Source organism: Schistocerca serialis, chromosome 5 (genome assembly GCF_023864345.2).
Source record: "Schistocerca serialis cubense isolate TAMUIC-IGC-003099 chromosome 5, iqSchSeri2.2, whole genome shotgun sequence".
NCBI lineage: Eukaryota > Metazoa > Arthropoda > Insecta > Orthoptera > Acrididae > Schistocerca > Schistocerca serialis.
Window position 1 is genome coordinate 196,871,196 of NC_064642.1, and position 23,121 is coordinate 196,894,316.

The 23,121-nt window shown below is 43.7% G+C and overlaps 1 protein-coding gene and 1 pseudogene across 1 annotated transcript in view; one reads left to right on the plus strand and one right to left on the minus strand.

Annotated features, from left to right (window-relative positions):
- Positions 1-23,121, plus strand: part of LOC126481848 (hematopoietically-expressed homeobox protein HHEX) — a 160,955-nt gene that overhangs the window by 108,156 nt on the left and 29,678 nt on the right. Inside the window, exon 2 of the mRNA XM_050105808.1 lies at positions 9,005-9,237. Within this exon, the coding sequence (XP_049961765.1) occupies positions 9,005-9,237 (233 nt within the window). The remainder of the gene's footprint in view (positions 1-9,004; positions 9,238-23,121) is intronic.
- Positions 11,085-11,202, minus strand: LOC126482725 (5S ribosomal RNA; annotated as a pseudogene).

Below are 23,121 nucleotides of genomic sequence, written 5' to 3' on the forward strand. Positions count from 1 at the left end.
AATGCTTCCCGTCCGCGACACCATGTCAGAAACTATCATCGCGAGTCGAGCGCAATTACATGCTGCCAAACCCCGAAAGCGCGGCAACTCGCGGGAGCCTCACACAACACCTGCTCCACTCGCTACTCCCGCCAGACTCCTACTGCCCGCGCTCCACGCGGCAGAGTTAACACTACCAAAGATCCTACACACTTTGAGTCTTCACACGACCTATCGATGTAATCGTTCGATAGCAGTTTTCCCTAGGCAAGACCCAGCGTAAAAACACAAATAATATTTACGAAACAAACCAATTATACATCGACATAAATGCATAAATATATGTATATACGTATAGTAAAACAATTACAATATGTAAAGACACAGAAATGCCATATATTCAGGTAACAAAAATAAGGAAAACAAATTATAGTACAATAGATGGAAATAGGAGGATATGCATTTCCGGCGTTACAACAGGTTTCACTTTCACAATAATAAATTGCACTGTAAGGTGTCAGGCAAGTCCAACACCTTCCATGAAAATCCTGACATGATAGCAAATCCGGCAGTATGTCACATAGCTCCGAATAAATCCTGACATTAAATTAACCAAAGTAATACGATCAACGAGTGAGCAAATGGAATACCACAGACTAACACAAGAACGCCTAAATGCATGCCATACCTTCCCACCGTGAAACAGACGCAATTCCGAGAGGAGAAACGAGAACAGAAGCCGAGGGCAGAATTGTGTAGGCTAGGAGGCCCTACGATAAGGGACGGACAACCACGTCGCCAGCTGACCGCCAGAAAGATAGAGCCCTCTAGAAGAACAGTATAGATCTTACGACAACACTAAAAGGGCCACACCAGCTGCAAGTTTTAGCGTGAGACTTTTTCGCGTCTCTGTTTCCTTGCAAACGTTAAAAACATTGCCCCACCACGAAAAGTATAACGTTTCTCATTGGATAGACAGAATTTTGTAGGCTGAGCTTAAGGTTAACATTGAGACCCTGATTGGTCAATTGAAATCACAGCCAGATAGCTTTTTTTAAACCAACTTCGGTAAATTGTATAAAGGAGAAATTAGGGGAGAGTGGCTTCTGAGACAGCGAGATGTGAGGAGCAGCGCCGCCCTGACGCTGCCTAACCAACGACAAGGTAATGAACGCACGCGATGCCGCATAACAGCGCATAAAGCTTCACTCAGAACTGCAGAAGTCTCATCTGTTACACCGCCGTTTTGCGTAATACTAGTGTCGATCGTCGATTAAAGCTCATAGTATTCACATTTGCTACGTGAAGTTAAAATCTGAAACCCGATGATTTTTCTGTTATATAATTATTGAGAAGCCACATCAGCCACTGTAATTTACGACAAGTTAAATAAGTAATTAAAGATAATTGAGGGTCACTGTAGACCATTTAGATAGTTTTCTCTTTTTATGAAACTTAATTTAAACCTAGATTATAGATGTGATATGGCATAGGTCATCCTCCGATCCATTGTAGAACTTGGAAACCCATTCAGGGAATATTTGTTCACATTATTGTTAAACGCAGTTGGTTTTTATCATCCTGTATTAAAATATTTCCTTTCATCGATAGTGCAATTTATAAACAATGTTTTGTGAGTAGAACAAAAATTCCAATGGTAAACTTAACTGCTTTTTCGACGTTATTTTACCAGCTAACTAAAAATAGGAAAGCCTTGAACCCCTTCCACTAAATTTAGTTAGTATTAAGATTCTTTTACACGGAGTGCAGTGGAGCTGACGCTGAAATCATTAAGTATTTGATTATCTCATCGCTAGTCTCACTGAACTCTTCTGAACTCTACATGTCACGTATGGTCTGGTGTCTCCTTACCAGCAACAGGTCCCAGGTTCAAACTAGTCAATTCCCTAAAAAACACACTCAGAGCGTCGTTGCGCGAAAGTGGTAGGGAGACACGACTTAGAACAAACAGACACCACGCAGAATGTTAGAGCCCATGAAATTAATCTTACTTGGTTTCACAATATTGTAACGAAGTTTTAACCAAGTTGACAGCTTTAAATACAAAGAAACTCAAAAATAGTTAACTAACGGCTAAAATTAAAAATTTATGTGTTAATAAGACCAGAAAATAGGGAGGTATAGCTTGCGCATGACGCGGTGGTCGAAAAGCGACGACCAGTTTTCGTCCAAAGCGTTGGGCGAGTTCATTCGTTTGTTCGGAAGGGGAGGCCAAAATGCGTTTTCCACCTTGCGGCCGGACAGCGAGGACAGAATTGAGGCGCGCACTCTGCAATCTTTCTCAAACGGTTTTACAATAACTACTCGGCAAAAAAATTTCAGTTTTGCTTTACTTACAGCTATATATGTCAGGTTCATGATGATGTGCCCATCATTTCATTAATTGTCATAGTTATTTACGTCAAAGTAAGACAATGAAAAATAGAGATCGCTATGATTTTGCGTTTGGTGCATATTACATAATACACTACCGGCCATTAAAATTGCTACTCCAAGAAGAAATGCAGAAGATAAAAGGGTATTCATTGCACAAATATATTACACTACAACTGACATGTGATTACATTTTCACGCAATTTGGGTGCATAGATCCTGAGAAATCAGGACCCAGAAAATCACATCTGGCCATAATAACGGCCTTGATACGCCTGGGCATTGAGTCAAACAGAGCTTGGATGCGTGTATAGGTACAGCTGCCCAGTTCATCAAGAGTAGTGACTGGCGTATTGTGACGAGCCAGTTGCTCGGCCACCAATGACCAGACGTTTTCAGTTGGTGAGAAATCTGGAGAATGGGCTGGCCAGGGCAGCAGTCGAACATTTTCAGTATCCAGAAAGGCCCGTACAGGACCTGCAACATGCAGTCGTGCATTATCCTGCTGAAATGTAGGGTTTCACAGGGTTCGAATGAAGGGTACAGCCACGGGTTATAACACATCTGAAATGTAACATCCAATGTTCAAAGTGCCGTCAATGCGAACAAGAGGTGACCGAGACGTGTTACCAATGGCACCCCATACCATCAAGCCGGGTGATGACGAATACATGCATCCAATGTGCGTTCAGCACGGTGTCGCCAAACATGGATGCGACCATCATGATGCTGTAAACAGTACCTGGAGTCATCCGAAAAAATGACGTTTTGCCATTCGTGCACCCAGCTTCGTCGTTGACTACACCATCGCTGGCACTCTTGTCTATGATGCAGCGTCAAGGGTAACCGCAGCCATGGTCTCCGAGGTGATAGTCCATGCTGCTGCAAACGTCGTCGAACTGTTCGTGCAGATGGTTGTTGTCTTGCAAACGTCCCCATCTGTTGACTCGTGGATCGAAACGTGGGTGTACGACCCGTTACAGCCATGCGGATAAGATGCCTGTCATCTCGACTGCTAGTGGTACGAGGCCATTGGGATCCAGCACGGCGTTCCGTATTACCCTCCTGAACCCACCGATTCCATATTCTGCTAACAGTCATTGGATCTCGACCAAAGCGAGCAGCAGTGTCGCGATACGATAAACCACAATCGCGATAGGCTAAAATCCGACCTTTATCAAAGTCGGAAACGTGATTGTACGCATTTCTCCTCCTTACACGAGCCAACACAACAACGTTTCACCAGGCAACGCCGGTCAACTGCTGTTTGTGTATGAGAAATCGGTTGGAAACTTTCCTCATGTCAGCACGCTGTAGGTGTCGCCACCGGCGCCAACCTTGTGTGAATGCTCTGAAAAGCTAATCATTTGCGTATCACAGCAATTTCTTCCTGTCGGTCAAATTTCGCGTCTGTAGCACGGTTCTTCGTGGTGTAGCAATTTTAATGGCCAGTAGTGTATGTTGCTGTGTATGAAATGTAACTAACATATTGAATTTTTCTTTAGACTTGGATAGAGTTACCTATCTTTCACCAATCTCGAGAAAATTGATCTGATGTAGTACATTCATTTGCGATCACGTCGCTCCATCGATAAAGCCAGAGTCAAATACGTACGACATTCCTCATATTTCATAAACAGTTTCTGATATCGAAATGAGATTTTGGCAAATGATAGCACGCAAAGAGGAGAGTATTTTACCATATCGTTATTATGTAAAACTTCTTTATCTACCGTGTTATTCCAATAACTACAAACTTTTTCGGCGAAAGAATGTAGTTTTTAAGGACCATCAATAGCTGGGGAAAGGAGAAATGCTATGGGTTTTGGAACAACAAACAAGTTTTTTGGTACCATGTATGTGCTGTTTCATAAGCTACTGACTTCACATTTCCTCGGTTTCTCACTTAATAAACTACTGTTTCAGAATTCTCCCGCAGCTGTGTCTGCACAACAATTAGTGAAGCGCAACAGTGTAAACTCCGCTGTATTTTGACAAAAAAAGCAAATTTTGACATGGTAAACAGAGAAATGAGAAGGTTTTACTCAAAATTCGCCACTCATGATGCTTCTCTGAAAGTTACAAATGGTTAACAGACCAGGCGAAAATAAAAAACTGCATTTTTTGTTCGAATTCTTTTTTGGATACTAACGAAAGTAGATGTGACAGTAGGTCTTTTTTAATGGTCACCATGCAAGTATGGGCGTGGAGGGGTCCCATTTAATCTTTACAAAAAATATGAGCGTATGCTTCAATTTAGAACGGCACTTTCCACTCCAGCGCCCGACGTTTCCCCTACAGCGCTCTGAGCGATCCCCCAACCACTGTCGCTCTGCCAACACTTCCTCAACCGACTGCGCACCCAGCAGCCACGGCATTCTGCGCGCACTGTGGGAACGGTTTCAGGCCCCCACCGATGTTGTCCAGGAGGGAGTACCTCGAAAGACATCAAATCCTCTTACTACTTCTATATATACACTGCTCTGGAAAACTTATAGGACGGGCCAGATAAAATAATATAACACGTTAACTACTTAGTGGAAATAATGAAAGTGCCGGAGCACGTTGCCAGAGGTCTCCGAGTCCTGCATAGAGAGTTGGACATCACGCCGCGTGACATCAGCGTGACTAGTGACAATGGGACTGGCAACACGACTCGATGCGGTTGAAGCAACGGAAAAAAGACAGTGTGTGTCAGTCAGCGAGCAGTTACAGTGATCTGCGGAGGTGTTCTTCATCGCAACAAGATCCGCAGGCAACATGTGGATGACTTCACCTAAATCTGGATGGCGCAACGGGGTCTTGAGATCTGCTCCCTCCAATTGCATGTCCAGTGGCTGAAACACTGCGTCATCTTCCCCTCTAAAACTATTACAAGAGTGAAGAGCAGAAAATCACAATTTCTCTAAGAAATTTGTTAACATAGAATATGATATACATCTATCCATCCTCTGGGTGGGAGCGATACATTTTTGCCCCCAGTTGATGTTGAAGTTAAGGTGACTAGCCAAACCAGTCCTACTCTTCAAAACATCATTGGGATGTTCATTTTTTTCTTGGTTTGCAAAAACAAATCATTTTGTAAAATCTTCACTTATTACCATACTTGCCGATATCATTAGCTTAATGATAGGTCGTCTACTCAGCATTGCCCCCAATCTGCACCTCCGGTAACCAGTGCCCCAGTACTGTGCACCACTTGCATCTCCGGGTAGTGATAACTAATTACACATTGTTGCTACGCAGTGAGGATTTGTTTCCTTGCTGCTAATAGAAACTCACGAGGCAATGAGTTGGTTAACAGCCCTCGTCAGTTGTAGGAAGCTGGTCTTCTTGCATCTCGGGTGGAGACGGTGTTTCCAAGTGTGCTTTAGAAGTCGGTATTCAGTCATAGTTATTGATCAACCAAATCGGAATTCTGATCGAGGCTGTTCCGATTTTCTGGGCGAGTGGGGCGCTTTAGTGAGTGTGCACGACGGCCTTAGGCAGATAGAAGCCTTTTATCAGGTCATGCATCCAACAGTTAGCTGGAGATAGGTTGAACCAACCAAGTAAACTTGGTGACGGACTAGAATTGCTTCAGTGGGAATTTGAGTGTGGTGTTTTTGTGTGTGACTATTTTCCTGTTTACGATGAACTGTTATCCTGCTTTTCTTTTCCGAAGGTTATTGGCAACTATCACTTTCTAATTTGGAGTAAATTTCTTCCGAGCAGGCCAAAGTTTCAAACTAGGGAACAGGAAGAAGTCACTTGGGGCTATGTCTGGTGAGTAGGGTGAACCAGGAACCAATTCAAAGCTTAATTCATGCAGTTCCGCCATTGTTGTCGCTGATGTGCGGCATGGTGCATTATCCTGGAGAAAGAGCACTTTTTTCATGCCAACTTTGGCGTTTTTTCAGCCATCGCAAGTTTCAAATGATCCAACAATGAAGCATAGTAGGGTCTAGTTATGGTTCCGCGTTTTTCCAGATAATCTATGAGAAATTTCTGGGGCAATCCGAAGAAACAGTGGCCACCACCTTGTCAGCTGACAAAATGATCTTTGCCTTCTCGGTGTATCTCACCAGCCTTTACCCATAGTTCTGAGTGCTCTTTGGACTCTGACGTGTAATGATGGATACAGTTTTCATCAACAGTCACAAATCGCCGCAGAAAGTCATGGGCTGCGATTAAACACGGCAGACATTGTATTGAAATGTTGTGCTGAGTGTGCTTTTGATCGACTGTAAGCAGTCTCGGCACCCACCTCGCACACAGCTTATTCATGGGCTACTCTGCATGCAGGATGTTATGCACTCATTCAGCTGAGATGCCTACAGTCTCATCAGTCCACGAATTTTTATTCGTCGATCTTGCATTACCGTATCATGGATATAGTCAGTAGTTTTCTTTGTGGTGACTTCACTGGCACAGCCGGAGCGCGCTTCGTCATCGGTACTTGCCCGACCATCTAAATCTACATCTACATGGATAATCTGTAAATCACATTTAAGACCCTGGCAGAGGGTTCATCGCACCACCTTCACAATTGTCTATTATTCCAATCTCGTATAGCACGCGGAAAGAATGAACACCTATATCTTTCTGTACGAGCTCTGATTTCCCTTATTTTATCGTGGTGATCGTTCCGCCCTATGTAGGTCGGTGTCAACAAAATATTTTCGCATTCGGAGGAGAAAGTTGGTGATTGGAATTTCGTGAGAACATGCCGCCGCAACGAAAAACGCCTTTCTTTTAATGATTTCCAGCCCAAATCCTGTATCATTTCTGTGACACTCTCTCCCATACTTCGTGATAATACAAAACGTGCTACCTTTCTTTGAACTTTTTCGATGTACACCGTCAGTACTATCTGGTAAGGATCCCACACCGCGCAGCAGTATTCTAAAAGAGGACTGACAAGCGTAGGGTAGGCAGTCTCCTTTGTAGGTCTGTTACATTTTCTAAGTGCCCTGGCAATAAAACGCAGCCTTTGGTTAGCCTTCCCCACAACATTTTCTGTGTGTTCTTTCCAATTTAAGTTGTTCGTAACTATAATACCTAAGTATTTAGTTGAATTTACGGATTTTAGATTAGACTGATTTATCGTGTAACCGAAGTTTAACGAGTTCCTTTTCGCACTCATTTGGATGACCTCACACTTTTTGTTATATAGGGTGAACTGCCACTTTTCGCACCATTCATATAGTTTTTTCTAAATCGTTTTGCAGTTTGTTTTGATCTTCTGATGACTTTATTAGTCGATAAACTACAGCGTCATCTGAAAACAACCGAAGACGGCTGCTTAGATTGTCTCCCAAATCGTTTATATAGATAAGGAACGGCAAAGGCCCTATAACACTACCTCGGGAAACGCCTGAAATCACTTCTGTTTTACTCTATGACTTTCCGTCAATTACTACGAACTGTGACCTCTCTGACAGGAAGTCGCAAATCCAGTAACATAGCTGAGACGATATTCCATAAGCACGCAATTTCAATACAAGCTGCTTGTGAGGTACACTGTCAAAAGCCTTCCGGAAATCCAGGAATACGGAGTCGATCTGAAATCCCTTGTCAGTAGCACTCAGCAGTTCATGTGAATAAAGAGCTAGTTGTGTTTTACAGGAACGATGTTTTCTAAACCCATGTTGACTGTGTGTCAATATACCGTTTCCTTTGAGGTAATTCATAATGTTCGAAAACAATATATGTTCTAAAATCCTGCTGCTTGTCGACGTTAATTATATGGGCCTGTAATTTAGTGGATTACTCCTACTACCTTTCTTGAATATTGGTGAGACCTGTGCAACTTTCCAGTCTTTGGGTACGGATCTTTCGTCGAGCGAACGGTTGTATGTGATTGTTAAGTATGGAGCTAATGCATCAGCATACTCGGAAATGAACCTAATTGGTATACAGTCTGGAGCAGAAGACTTACTTTTATTCAGTAATTTAAGTTGCTTCACTACTCCGAGGATATTTACTTCTACGTTAATCATGTTGGCAGCTGTTCTCGATTCGAATTCTGGAATATTTATTTCGTCTTCTTCTGTGAAGGCATTTCGGAAGGCTGTGTTTCGTAAATCTGCCTTGGCATCACAGTCTTCGATAGTATCTCCATTGTTATTGCGCAGAGAAGGCATTGATTGTTTCTTGCCGCTAACATACTTCACATTCGACTAGAATCTCTTTGGATTTTCTGCCAGGTTTCGAGACAAAGTTTCGTTGTGTAAACTGTTATAGACGTCTCGCATTGAACTCCGCGCTAAATTTCGAGCTTCTGTAAAGGAAATTTCTTAATCCGGAAGTAAATGGTCTTCAGTGATAGTGCAGAGTCCGTGTGAACTTTGTACAGTTGTGTTTGGATTTGGGTGGCAGGCCACCTCTACAACTAAAAATGTTTCACAACAGTAGGAAACTCTGTTTTCTTAATTTGCAGTCGCAGTTGACACACAAATTCAAACGGCTGTCAACAACGAACTGCACGCAGTACATTGTTGAAATTCTTTATAGGAACAAGGCTACCAGCCATGAAGGTGGAACAAAAATTTTGCACTCTTTGGTGGAAATTATCAGACTTACCAAACCACCTTCGTAACTGTAGACGTAGTGATGCAGTGTAGTGCCTGAGTGTGGACGCCTGTTGCAGACGCCGGCGGCCGCTTCTGGAGCCCAGTGGGTGCCAGCTGCCACCTGGGCGGGCTGCTGTCCAGGCACCACCACCACCACCACCAGCACGTGCACGCCAAGCGCAAGGGCGGCCAGGTGCGCTTCACCACGGAGCAGACGGCGGCGCTGGAGCGCAGGTTCTGCGGACACAAGTACCTCAGCCCCGAGGAGCGGCGGGTGCTCGCGGCGCAGCTCAGCCTCTCCGACAGGCAGGTCAGCTCACCTGCACAGCTAGCAGCACCAGCAAGCAACGGTGGCAGAGAAATTTTATTTGCTGTGCGGATACGTTACAGTGGGAAACACTCAGTTAAATTTGTAAGTTATCTGGAGATATATAAGGGCAGAGTCGAACTGAGCTTGGATGATAGACACCGCTAAGCCATTCCATGCTACTGGGTGGTTATAATTAAAGTGCAGATACTCGCAGATGTCCAATGCGGGATGTACGAGGGCAGTTCAATAAGTAATGCAACACTTTTTTTTCTGAAACAGGGGTTGTTTTATTCAGCATTGAAATACACCAGGTTATTCCCCAATCTTTTAGCTACACAACACTATTTTTCAACGTAATCTCCATTCAATGCTACGGCCTTACGCCACCTTGAAATGAGGGCTTGTATGCCTGCACGGTATCATTCCACTGGTCGATGTCGGAGCCAACGTCGTACTGCATCAATAACTTCTTCATCATCCGCGTAGTGCCTCCCACGGATTGCGTCCTTCATTGGGCCAAACATATGGAAATCCGACGGTGCGAGATCGGGGCTGTAGGGTGCATGAGGAAGAACAGTCCACTGAAGTTTTGTGAGCTCCTCTCGGGTGCGAAGACTTGTGTGAGGTCTTGCGTTGTCATGAAGAAGGAGAAGTTCGTTCAGATTTTTGTGCCTACAAACACGCTGAAGTCGTTTCTTCAATTTCTGAAGAGTAGCACAATACACTTCAGAGTTGATCGTTTGACCATGGGGAAGGAAATTGAACAGAATAACCCCTTCAGCGTCCCAGAAGACTGTAACCATGACTTTACCGGCTGATGGTATGGCTTTAAACTTTTTCTTGGTAGGGGAGTGGGTGTGGCGCCACTCCATTGGTTGCCGTTTTGTTTCAGGTTCGAAGTGATGAACCCATGTTTCATCGCCTGTAACAATCTTTGATAAGAAATTGTCACCCTCAGCCACATGACGAGCAAGCAATTCCGCACAGATGGTTCTCCTTTGCTCTTTATGGTGTTCGGTTAGACAACGAGGGACCCAGCGGGAACAAACCTTTGAATATCCCAACTGGTGAACAATTGTGACAGCACTACCAACAGAGATGTCAAGTTGATCACTGAGTTGTTTGATGGTGATCCGTCGATCATCTCGAACGAGTGTGTTCGCACGCTCCGCCATTGCAGGAGTCACAGCTGTGCACGGCCGGCCCGCACGCGGGAGATCAGACAGTCTTGCTTGACCTTGCGGCGATGATGACACACGCTTTGCCCAACGACTCACCGTGCTTTTGTCCACTGCCAGATCACCGTAGACATTCTGCAAGCGCCTATGAATATCTGAGATGCCCTGGTTTTCCGCCAAAAGAAACTCGATCACTGCCCGTTGTTTGCAACACACATCCGTTACAGACGCCATTTTAACAGCTCCGTACAGCGCTGCCACCTTTCGGAAGTCAATGAAACTATACGAGACGAAGCGGGAATGTTTGAAAATATTCCACAAGAAATTTCCGGTTTTTCCAACCAAAATTGGCTGAGAAAAAAAATGTGTTGCATTACTTATTGAACTGCCCTCGTAGTTATATGGCGTCAAAAACAGGTAGTTACTCTAATGCGTTAATGCGGAACCGATTTCCTCTGGAAAAACCACAACTACGTCTACAGGCCACAAGTGGGCCATCGGGACCATCCGACCGCCGTGTCATCCTCCGAGGACGATGCGGATAGGAGGGGTATGGGGTCAGCACACCGCTCTAACCGGTCGTTAAGATGGTATTCTGGACCCAAGCCGCTACTGTTCGGTTGAGTAGCTCCTCGATTGGCATCACGAGGCTGAGTGCACCCCGAAAAATGGCAACAGCTCATGGCGGCCTGGATGGTCACCCATCCAAGTGCCGACCACGCCCGACAGCGCTTAACTTCGGTGATCTCACGGGAACCGGTGTAGCCACTGCGGCAAGGCCGTTGCCTGCTCTTGAAAATAATTGGTTCCAATTTTGGTCACCACGAACAAATCTGGCGCTGTGAATGCAAGAAAGACGTATAGAAATATTTCCATATGTAATGGAAGAGGAACAGGACGTGAGCAGAAAAGCTCAAACAAGTGCGAAAGGCATATTGTTGATTTTATTATAAACCGCCGCTTACACAGTTCGTTCTATATGAACACCGGAGGCCTCGACTAGATGCTGCATCCGTGAAAAGACGTGATCAACAGTTGCTCGCAGCAGCTCTGGTGGAGCCTGAGCGACATACTCCTGTGTACTGGCCTTCAGATCTGGTAGAGAGAGACAGACTGTGTTCTTCGTAAACGCGTTCTTCTAGATATCCCCAGAACCAAAACTAACCGATTCAAATAAATTGATCGGACGAGGGTTGCCCAGAAATTAATGCACCGCATTTTTTTCGGTCGAAAACAATGCTACGAATGCGAAACGTTGCGTATGTGTGATTTGAAGTCTCCTGAGTGAACCTGCCAAGTTTCCGCCACTTTCGGCAGATAGCGTAGCTGCAGGACAGTTTCAAAATGGCGTCTGTAAGTGATGTACGTTACAAGCAACGTGCCGTCATTGAATGTCTCACTGCAGGGAAAGAAACTGTGGAGAATATTCACAATCGCTTATGTAAAGTCTAAGGAGGAGCTCCACGGTTTGCAGCGGCCAGGGAGACTATCCACGGCTGTCACACTTTACATGTTGCAGCGAACTGAGGACAGACGCATTACGACTTGGCAATGGGTGCTGCATCTATCAATCAGCAAAAAAAATTCACACAGTGAATCACTGGCCACCAGGAAAGGGTTGGTACAGACACAGTGTACACAGCCTGGCTTCACTCTGCAGGAAGGCCATAGAACGGGATGGAGATTAAGTGGAAAAAAATGGTTCAAATGGCTCTGAGCACTATGGGACTTAACTACAGTGGTCATCAGTCCCCTAGAACTTAGAACTACTTAAACCTAACTAACCTAAGGACATCACACACATCCATGCCCGAGGCAGGATTCGAACCTGCGACCGTAGCAGTCGCGCGGTTCCGGACTGCGCGCCTAGAACCTCAAGACCACCGCGGCCGGCCCGATTAAGTGGAAAAATAGAGGGTGTAGATAAAATACCATTCTTTCGTGTGTGTAATTATCATTACGTTCAGTAAACAATTTTTAAAGAAAAAATTGCTTTCGGGGCAACTCTCGCACAAGCCATGCATCTAGAAAACCTCTGGAGGTAATGCGTCAGTGGAAGGTTGCATTGAGCAGATCTATCATTGGGCGAGAGACGTCAGGTATTTCCCCATTTTTGATGAAAACAGTGGTTTCCACACACTTACGTTCCAATAGCAGGAATCCCATGCTGTACAGCGAGGTCTCGATAACGTGCAGACGTCACGGGTCACCTGTCAGGCCCTCTCGGTGTATTCTCTTCAAAGACGAACGAACAGAGAATAAAGGTGCTTGTATATCCACGCCACACAATCACATACAGCGAGTGCATTGGCTCTTCGTGCACAGCACGCGATTCAGCACAACCCCAAATTCGGCAGTTCTGTGTATTCAGTGAACCCTGTAGCGTAAAATGTGCATCATCACTCTATAGAATGTTGACCAGACACATGTCGTCAAGATCGATCCACCGCAGACACCAAAGACCAAATATAGAACGTTGTTGCAGATTATGAGGTTTCAGTTGCTGCAGCTTTGGATCTTATAGAGGTACCAGTGTAAAATAGTCCGCAAAACTTCCCTTAGTGTTGACACTGGATGAGCACTAGCACTCCCCGGGGTACATGCTGTGTGGTCAGTTACAGCAACAGCAACCTCGTCAATAACTTTCATTGGGACAGGACGCTTTCCTCTTCCAGGTGCCACAACACGCTTACCTGTATTTTACAATTTCATAACCATCTTCTTTAAGCCATTTAATGATATCAGGTCTCGCCACAGACTTTCCAGTTAGCAACACTCTCAGTTAGCAATACTCTCTCAATGCAGAGCTGTAATTGCTGCTGTTCGCATAAAACAGTTTCACTATAAGCACACGGTCTGTCTTCTGGATAGCCATAGTGTTCACTCACGCTACGGTTTGCCAGATGACACTGTGGATGTCACACCGTCATACAAAGGGTGCTCAGCGCCAGATTTGGACCTGGTGGCCAAATTGGTACTAATTCTTGTTTCAGTGTAAACCAGTTCAACGTTAACGCATTACAATATCTACCAAGTTTCGCTGCCATACGATAATTACAGCCCATCCTGGACCTCTATGAGTAACTGCACTTTCATTATAACCACCCGACACTTCACTTCTATGCCAGAGTTAATTAATTCTGGTGGTTGGCGAATGGTGGCAGCTAAAGTCTCGGAAAGCCATGACCAGATGTTTTCAAAACGTGAAACATCTAGAGAATGCTCTCGGCAGTCGAACACTCTCAGTATCGAGGTTCATAAGGGCAACAAGGGCAACACGTGTCCTTCCATTACTTATTGTTAGTTGAAACATAACATTGAAGAGACGTTGAAGGTAGCGTGCAACAACCGACCTTAATCCATCATAAATGACGGGTGTACGAATCGTTGATGATTGTGTTGTGTGTCCGATACCATTCCTTATTATTACACCAGATGCTATGCCCATTGTGACGATGGAGACTGTAGTCTGGCAGCGTTCGTTCTCTTCGAAGCCTCTGCGCACTGCGATGATCGACTCGTCTCAAAAGACGACGTATTGCCACTCTTGTATCCAGTGTTGTTGTTTGGGCTCTCCATTGTAACGACGTATCTCTTTGCTGCCACGGTACTGGAATCCACACCAGTAATCGCCGATCCTAAAGCTCGTAGTAATCCAGACGCATTAGCCGTGTGCGGCCGCTGGAATCCTGCCTTCAGTTCAGTGTGGCCGACCTGAACTTGCCGATTCCATATGTGCATGGCAACCCAACCAACGCGAGCAACAATAAATCACAGTCTCTACACCCGACGATGTCGAATTCAGACATATGGGGGTAGGCGTTTCTCCTTCTTACTCTCAGCGTATTGTGATCTCCTCAAAAAACAATTTAGATGGAGTTCCTCCAAGTCCTAAAGGTAACGGATGGCCAAATGAAAACCGAAAACCCGCTTCAACGGGACAATGGAATAAGTGAGCTGTGACACACAAAAGTTAAAACACCCAGGAATGCCGTCCGACAGAATCATCCTCTTACACGATAATACCCGCCTGCACAAGGCCAACTGGATGAAGGGTACGCTTCAGCGACTTGGCTGGGAAATATTGGAACACCCTCCGTACAGCCCAGGTCCTCCTCTGTGTGATTTTCACATTTTTGGTGACCTTTTCAATCGGACTAGGAAGTGCAAGCACGGATGCGGTTGTGAATCTCAGCAACCGATAGCGTTCTACGAACCAAGGAACTGATTGTCTCGTCTCCTAGTGGGATAAATACCGCAATGAGCGAGGTGATTACATTTATTAGAACCGTTCCATGGTCCCGTTGTGGCGGGTGTTCAGCTTTCATTTGGCTGCCCCTCATATTTTGTGCTGTTGCGTTGAACTGCTAATAATTTGCATGTCCAAACAGGTAGTACGCTTCATACGAATGTGACGCCTACTTCATGCAGTTCTAAAGGCTAGCAATGAATTATGTCCACATGGTTCTAACATCTGGCAGCAAACTGAAGAAAAATATAAAGCCACGAACAAGCATTACAGAAAACATACTTCTAACATGCACAGGACTGCATAGGTTAGTTGTTTATGAGATTCGTTTTCGAGAATACAACACTTGACAGTTAGCAGATGTACAGACACGTAAATGCAAATTGCCCTAGTTTGCAGGAACGCGACTGGTGCCTTAACTCTGCGAATTTTGTTCAACAAAAATTTTTTTACGTTACGGGAAGAATACAAACTGTTTCTGGAAGATAATTCCCTCTCGAATAAAGGTATAATTTCAGAATTTCTGTACCTGATGTAGGTTTCATTGAATGACGATTTTCGTAAATGCTTACGGCAGCCTACGAATTACATGTATCTGGCAAAATGACATGCTCTTGGAACAACCGGCAAAAAAAAAAAAAAAAAAAAAAAAAGAAATGCTATCAGGGTATACAAGAATCAAAGAAGTGAGTAACATAAGAGTAAATAAACATTTCCTTTGCAATTTCCTGCGATATTTTGTCTCAGGAATGTCACTTTGTGAGGACCAACTACAGTAGGACAAGACTGCGGTACACCCTTTCGTTTCATAACTCTCTTCAATTTCACAAATAACCAGAGGGAGCGATTGTCTTTGTTCGTCACTAACGGTGCCAGGGTTATGATGGAACAAGTCGAAGTGATCGTTCAAGAAATGTAGTTTAAGTGATATTTTGTCTCGCGTAAGGCGGTATGACGTCAGTAATTCTTGTCCTATAGTGTGATAGTTGCTTAAAATGCTCTTGAAGACAGTAATGAAAGTTAGTCATACAGTTCTTGCGACGTCGCTCAGCAAATCATTTCCATCACACATTAATTCCGTAATTTGCGGAGCTAAAACTACCCCTCGGTTTTTAGTTCACTGATCGTTGGAAATTTCTGTCGCAAGTGCATGAATTATGACTTTCACAAAGTTTTTGACGAGAACCCAGTTTGATGTGCAGCGGAGATCGATACACATTTGTGTGCTCAGTAGAAGTGGCGTTCCCCACAATATTCTGTCCAGGCTGTGGCGTTTTCTTCCGTCCCCACTGTTTTACTCTCACAGAAAGTAGGAGTGTTTCGTGTACCCGAGCTGCGTACCAGAAAAGCTGCAAGTACTCTGAGATTTCAACATCTACGCCATTTGTATTTTTCGTATTGTGTAAGTGTGAATAGCAATTTGAAATTGTTGTTGGCTTCCTTCAGATTAACTACGTTATCAAACAGAACAGAAGGAAATTTCTTCCAATTGCAGAGAAGTACTGCCCTCAGACTACTTTTGCTCGAACCTGTGAATACTGAAATAAAGGTCAAGAGTCTACATAATAGACTCGATTTCAGGACAAAAATACATGTCGCCCGCGTTGGAGAAATATTCAGAAAAAAAATACCATGGTGGTCACGATGAACGGTCACTTTCGTGTCTCTTAGAAGAACTGTTTCATTCATTTAACTGCGAAGGCTAAAGTTCAGGCTGTTGTTTCGAGAAATTCGAATCACGAACCGAGTTGGTTGAGATCCACTAGAGACCAAAAGTCTGGCTCATTTGATTCAGAGTGCCAACGAAATGTTAGGACGGCATGAGTACCTGCTTCACTTGCTTTTCTGTGTTCGTCACTCCATTCGTTTTCACACATTGTCACAATCTCAAGAGGCACTGCCATGCGTAATTCTTCACTGTGACACTCAGGGCTTATAGGAGATGGTAAGGTTTACTCGTTTTCGACGTGATTTCAGTTATGTTTCTCAGACGAAAATAACTGTCTATTGAGTGGTCCGGGATCATGGGAACGGGGAAGGTCATGAGACTTGATCCTTTTAGCCGGTCCTTTTAGGAGTGTAGCACGTGACTTACAACATCTCTTGGGAGATAATTCTTGTCCTGTTCGCCAACTTACATCCAAAACAGTCCGTAGAGCTTTTTTACAACTATTTTTTCTTTTTTTTAACGCTGGTATGCAAGTGATACAACCACAACATTATTCTACGCATTCAAACAATGAGACGAGGTAGAGCAGTCAAACAACCTTCATTTCCTCGAGGTAGGTTTCTAAACTGCACACGATTCGATTATTTTCAACAATTAAATTTGCAGAATATTTAAGTTAAACCACATGAGAATCCATACAATTAGTGAAAATGGATTTATGTAGGTGTGTATGTTCTACACCTCCTCCTAAATCACTGGAAAGATTTCTACCAAGCGCAGCACACATCTCACTCTCAGACAACAATCGCTGAGGGGTAAGAACCACCTGTCTATCATACTTCAGAAGATATGGGGTCAAAACCAACGATATGCGTGAAGAACTAGGGCATTATGGATGACATCTAAATTTATTACTTTTCTGCTACTAACTCTACTTGAAATAAATTTCTCAGGCAATATCCATAAATGCCGCTAAATGCAAATACGAAGACCACAACAACAACATCACATATAATTCAGGAGATATGACGCCATAAACACTGACATCCGTGAAAAACTTTCGCTTTGTGCATGACGTTTAAATTTATTACTTCTCTGTTACTAATTCCGTTCGCAACATATTTTGCACCCAGTATCCACATACGCCGCTGAATGTATCAACGAATTTATACCATTTTATGACATATATCGGGATATGACGTCATAAATACTGAGATGCATGTAAATCTGTCACATCATGTATGGCGTTTAAATTTATTACCGTCTTCAAAATATGTTACGAATAGAGTTAGTAGCAAACAAGTAATAAATATAATTGCTATGCATGATGTGACAGATTTTCATGCATCTGAATGTGCTTATATCATTGTACGACATTCATTTCAAAATATATGACGTCATAAACAGTGAGGTGCGTGAAAAAATTCCTCGTCGTGCATGAAGTTTTAATACATTTATTCTTTACTACTAAGACACTCCTACAGTCGCTACAGAGATGCTTACAAAATCGTTTTGTAGACACGTGAAGCAGCTGCGCCCTACATACAGGAATAATCATTACAGAGAATTTGTATTTTGTATGCTGTGTTTCTTAATTTGGATACTGCACATTACGCCTATTTCTTGGTACGACTGTTTCATAAGTTCAGAGGTATTTTCACGAAGACGTGGAAATGAATTTTTTTCGATATTAAACTATATTCAAACGCAGTTCTGTTTTTGTTTTCGTTTCTAATAGAAAAGTGGCAAAATGGATACCGGGGCTATGTCGTGTTTGTCGGCTAGTAAGCTGCGTGCAGCGTTCTCAAGGATTCAAATAGAGGCTAAAGTGTTACAAAAACTGGTTTCACTTCAGAAATAAGCACCCATGACCTAGTAAAGAACAGCATTACATTCTTTGTAACAAAGATGTTCTAGGTCACTATAATAAGAAATCAGGCTAGTAAGTGCCAAGTGTTCGAAGAATCAAGAAAAACATTAATCGGGCATGGCCCATCCGTCATCGTTAGAGATATAATTTTTTTACTTTCTTCCTCTAATCACCAGCTGTTCCATCTACACCCACACCATCAACTCAGCAGTGTATGGTGCAGCATTGACTATTGCTTGAAGTATCGAATACGTGCAATAACCCAGTCATATTGCATCATACCTCCTCATACTTTGACATACAGTGTTTCCTGGTGAAGTATTTCAATATCACGTACACGTCAGATCACAAAAGTTGCGTATCGTGAGTATTGTCCGTACAATCGTTGACACTGCCATCCTTCCCGTTACTACGCGTTCTGAGAATCAGCTGTGTAGTCCGAATCACGCGACCGCAACACTCGCTGCGGCGGCGCCGCCGCTGAGACACCCTTCAGACCAGGGATTATGTTGACAAGCGCAATTAAGTCGATCTCTCTGGCTCTTTCGTCGTTGTGTTATTGCGGCGATGGGCGAGCAGATAACGTTGATCGGCAGCCTTTGTGAAGCCCGGCCGTAAATCTTGGCGTCATTGTCAGAGATGTTATTCCCTCGTTCCGACCGTACCACGGATTAAGATAAACAGCCAGCGTGAAGCAATCAGGTTTTTTGGGCACGGCTTCCAAGCAGCGCCCGTCGATAAGACGCTTAGAAGGGGCACAGGGGCCTAAACAACCTTCACATACTCAGCTGATTCACAGGAATTAAACAACTGCCACCTTATGTAATCCCGTTTAATGCGGTAGCTTAACAGCCGAACAAGTCATCTTCAGGCTCACTTGTGAAATACTTAAAAATTTGACTCGACAATATTCTCTTTGTACTGATAAGTAGGTAACCCAGCACTGGCTTTTTTAACATTCTGGACTTCCCTGAGGGTCATGATGCATCTGGGAGAGCCAGTTAATGAAGAGGACAGGTCACACATCCAGTACAATTTTGGCAATTTCAAAACATTCCTCATACCATGTAATTTATTCAAGTAATTGTGGCCTATGTCCCGAGGTAACCATTTGTTCCTCTAATTGCTGACAAAGAACCTATCGATCAAGTATTAGGTAAGCATATCCCTTAGGAGAAGTAGGGGAGGAGTCTCGAGCGGCTTGCTTGTATGACGATGATATTTGGTTTTTGGGGCGCTCAACTGCGATGTTATCGGCGCCCCTACAGATTCCCAATCTTTTCACTGTCCCCTATTACCATCGTCCCAGATTATGATGAAATGATGAGGACAAACAAGCACCCAGTCACCGAGCAGAGAAAATCTCCGACCCGACCGGGAATCGAACATAGGACTTCGTGATCCAGAGGCAGCAACGCTAGCCACTAGACCCCTAGCTGCGGGCGGCTTGCGTGGAGATCCATACTTTTAGTTTATGTTCTTAAAAGCTGTGCTATGGATTATTTCTATTTGTCGGTTATGTAACAGATCTACCACGTTACCTGTATTGACGAAATCGTAGAATTTCTGTGCTTAATGCACCACACAAAAAGTACAGCTACTCACGGAGGTCCAATATGGGGTGTTACTATCGTATGACATCGAAAATTGATAGTTACCCTAATGGATTAATGTGGGAACAATTTACACTGGAAAAAAAATTGTTCCAATTTTGGCCACCTCGTGTAAATCTGGCATTGAGAATGAAGGAGGAACGTTTAGAAATGTTTCCATGTACAATGGATTAGGAGCGGGACGTGGACAGAAAAGGTCAGACAAATGAGAAAGGCTTAATGTTGATTTTATTATTAACTGCCGCTCATACAAGTTGTTCAGCATCACCACCGGTGGCGCCGACGAGATGCTGCATCCATGTATGGATGTGCAGCTCTGGTGGAATCCGTGCAAGGCGTTCCTCTATACTGGCCTTCAGATCAGATAGAGACCGAACGTGTCCGTGGTGGATACGTTATTTAAGATATCCCAAAGAGCCAAAAGTCACGTGGATCCTGATTAGGTGATCTTGCAGTCCACGCATTTAGAAAAATTACGGAGATAATACGTTCTTGCAAGGTAGCATTAAGCAGATCTTTCACTGGGCAGGTGACAAGACGTGTTGCCCATCTTACATTTAAAAAATGGCTTCTACACTATTGCGCTCATCCAAAGCAGGAATCACATGGTGTACAAGGAGGTCGTGTCGATAGCACGCAGACGCCATGGTACACCTGACAGCACGCCTGTGTGCACTCTCTTCAAAGAGGAATGGACCGACAGTAAAGGTGCTTGTGAACCCACATCACACAATCAGACTTGGCGAATACCCTCTTCGTGAACAACACAGTTTAACAGTACCCTAAATTTGGTAGTTACGTGTATTCAGTGCACCCTGTAGCGAAAACTAACCTCGTCACTCCCCCATAAAGTACTGCCCGGCCACAGATCACCAATTTCGATATGAAGAGCAAATTTAGAACGCTTCTGGGGATCATATTATTTCTGTTGCTGCACCGCCTTTATCTTGTACAGACTGCAAAATTTTCCGTACTATTGACATGGGATGGACCATTCTCGTGACACTGCGCGAGCACCAGCACTGCCTGGAGTAGATGCATCATGGCCAGTTACAGCAACAGCAATCTCGTCAATAACATCTACCGGGCTAGGACGCCTTCCAAGTGCCACACCAAGCTCTCCCGTGTTTTCTAATTGCGTTATCATGTTTTTGAAACCATTTAATGACACTGGCCTTCTCGTCCGACCTTCCAGTCGGCGATGATCTCTCAATCCAGTACTGTAACTGTTGCCGTTCACATAAAACAGTTTCACTAACAGCACATAGTCTCCCTTCTTCACAGCCATACTGTTTATTGACCTTATGGGTTGCCCCATGACAACGTGTATGTCATGATTTCATACGTATAGTGTACAACGCCAGATTTGCACCTCGTAGCCGAAATTGAAACTAATTTTTTTCCAGCGTAAATCGGTTTCGCATTAACGCATTAGAATATCTACCATGTTTCGCTGTCATACGATGCTTACAGCCCACATTTGACCTCCATGAATTACTGAACTTTAATTGTAACCACCCGTTACTTAGGTGTCCTTAATCCTGAGGAGGCGTTGCTGTGGCCTCGGGAACGTATGTACCACTTCGTTTGTTATCTCTCACAGATGTAGTGCTTATTGGGTGAAAACAGCTTTATTTGCATGTGGGGAACGAGATGAATATTATGGTGTAGTGCAGTACTTTTGAACAATAAGAAGGAATCTGTTAACTCATATATGTATATCGAGGCAGTCAAACGTGTTGTCATCTTGAATGCAATTCGTACAAATTCTCTTGTCTTCGCCTACTTCTAGATCTACACCTACATGGATACTCTGCAAATCACATTTAAGTGCTTGGCAGAGGGTTCATCAAACCACATTCACAATAATTCTCTGTTATTTCAATCTCGGAACAGTGCGCGAGAAACCCGCATGGGAGCTTTTATTACCCTCGTGTTATTATGATGTTCGTTTCGCTTATCCCTGGGTGTTGCGTGATGTCCTTAGGTTAGTTAGGTTTAAGTAGTTCTAAGTTCTCGGGAACTGATGACCATAGATATTAAGTCCCATAGTGCTAAGAGCCAAGCCAATCTGCTTATCCACATCGACGACAGAAAAATATTTTCATATTCGGAGGAGAAAGTTGGTGATTGAAATTTCGTGAGGAGATCCCGCCGCAACGAAAAACGCCTTTGTTTTATTGATTTCCACCCCGTTTCCTGTACTATGTATGTGAAACTCTCTCCCCTATTTCTCGATAGTACAAAACGTGCTGCAATTCTTTGAACTTTGTCGATGTACTCCGCTAACCCTATCTGGTAAGGATCCCATGCGGAGCAGCAGTATTCCAAAAGGAGAAGGACCAGCTTAGTGAAGACAGTCTCTTTAGTAGACTTGTTGTATCTTATAAGTGTTCTGCCAATAAAAAGCAGTCTTTGGTTCGCCTTCCCCACAACATTTGTCACTGGTTCATCGTGGAAAGCTCTTCATTTCAGAGCAGCAGTTATACCCAATGTTCTCAGTTACATCTTGGATGAATAGGATGAAAAAAAAGTATAAAAATTTGACTGTATTCAGAAGAGGAGTAGAGACATTGTTAAGGTGACAGATATGTGACAGGTGCACGGTCTCTCAGCACCATGAAGGTCTCGACGCGATGTTCAGAGACGGTGTTTAATCTACGATGTGACGGATATTGTATTAGAGATGCTGCTCAACTCCAATTGATTTCTTATGAAGGTGAACGTTTGTATACGAGATACCGAAGAACAGGTTGCCCGTCTGGCTGAAGTTGCAGTCATTGTTGGTGAAACAGCTGGTTGTTCTGAGCGTCTTAGACAATAGTTAGCACGCAGATACTAGTTGTACATTAATCCAAACAGACAGTTCCCACAGAATCTCTAAAGCAATATTTGTCAGAGGGCTGTTTGAACACCGCCTCTGAACATAATTAGCGTCACAATTTTCTTGAAACCTTAGCGGAGAAAGGGTGCTCCTCTGACATTTTTGTTACATAAAAATTGTTTCGTCTCATGTCCTATAAACATTCTACGATTTTAATTATACTTCGAATATCATGCAAAATATTCCTTGATAACACACACAGTATTAGCCTGTCCAGTTTTATTATTAATGTTATGCAAATGAGCCTCTCCTCACCAGTTCTGCGGAGAACCTCTTCATTTCTTACCACACCAGTTTACCTCATATTCTGCAACTCTCTGTAGCACCATATCCCAAACGCTTCGATTCCCTTCTTTCAATGTTTGCTACAGTCCATGGTACACTTCCATACATTGATGTGCTGCAAACGTACATTTTCAAA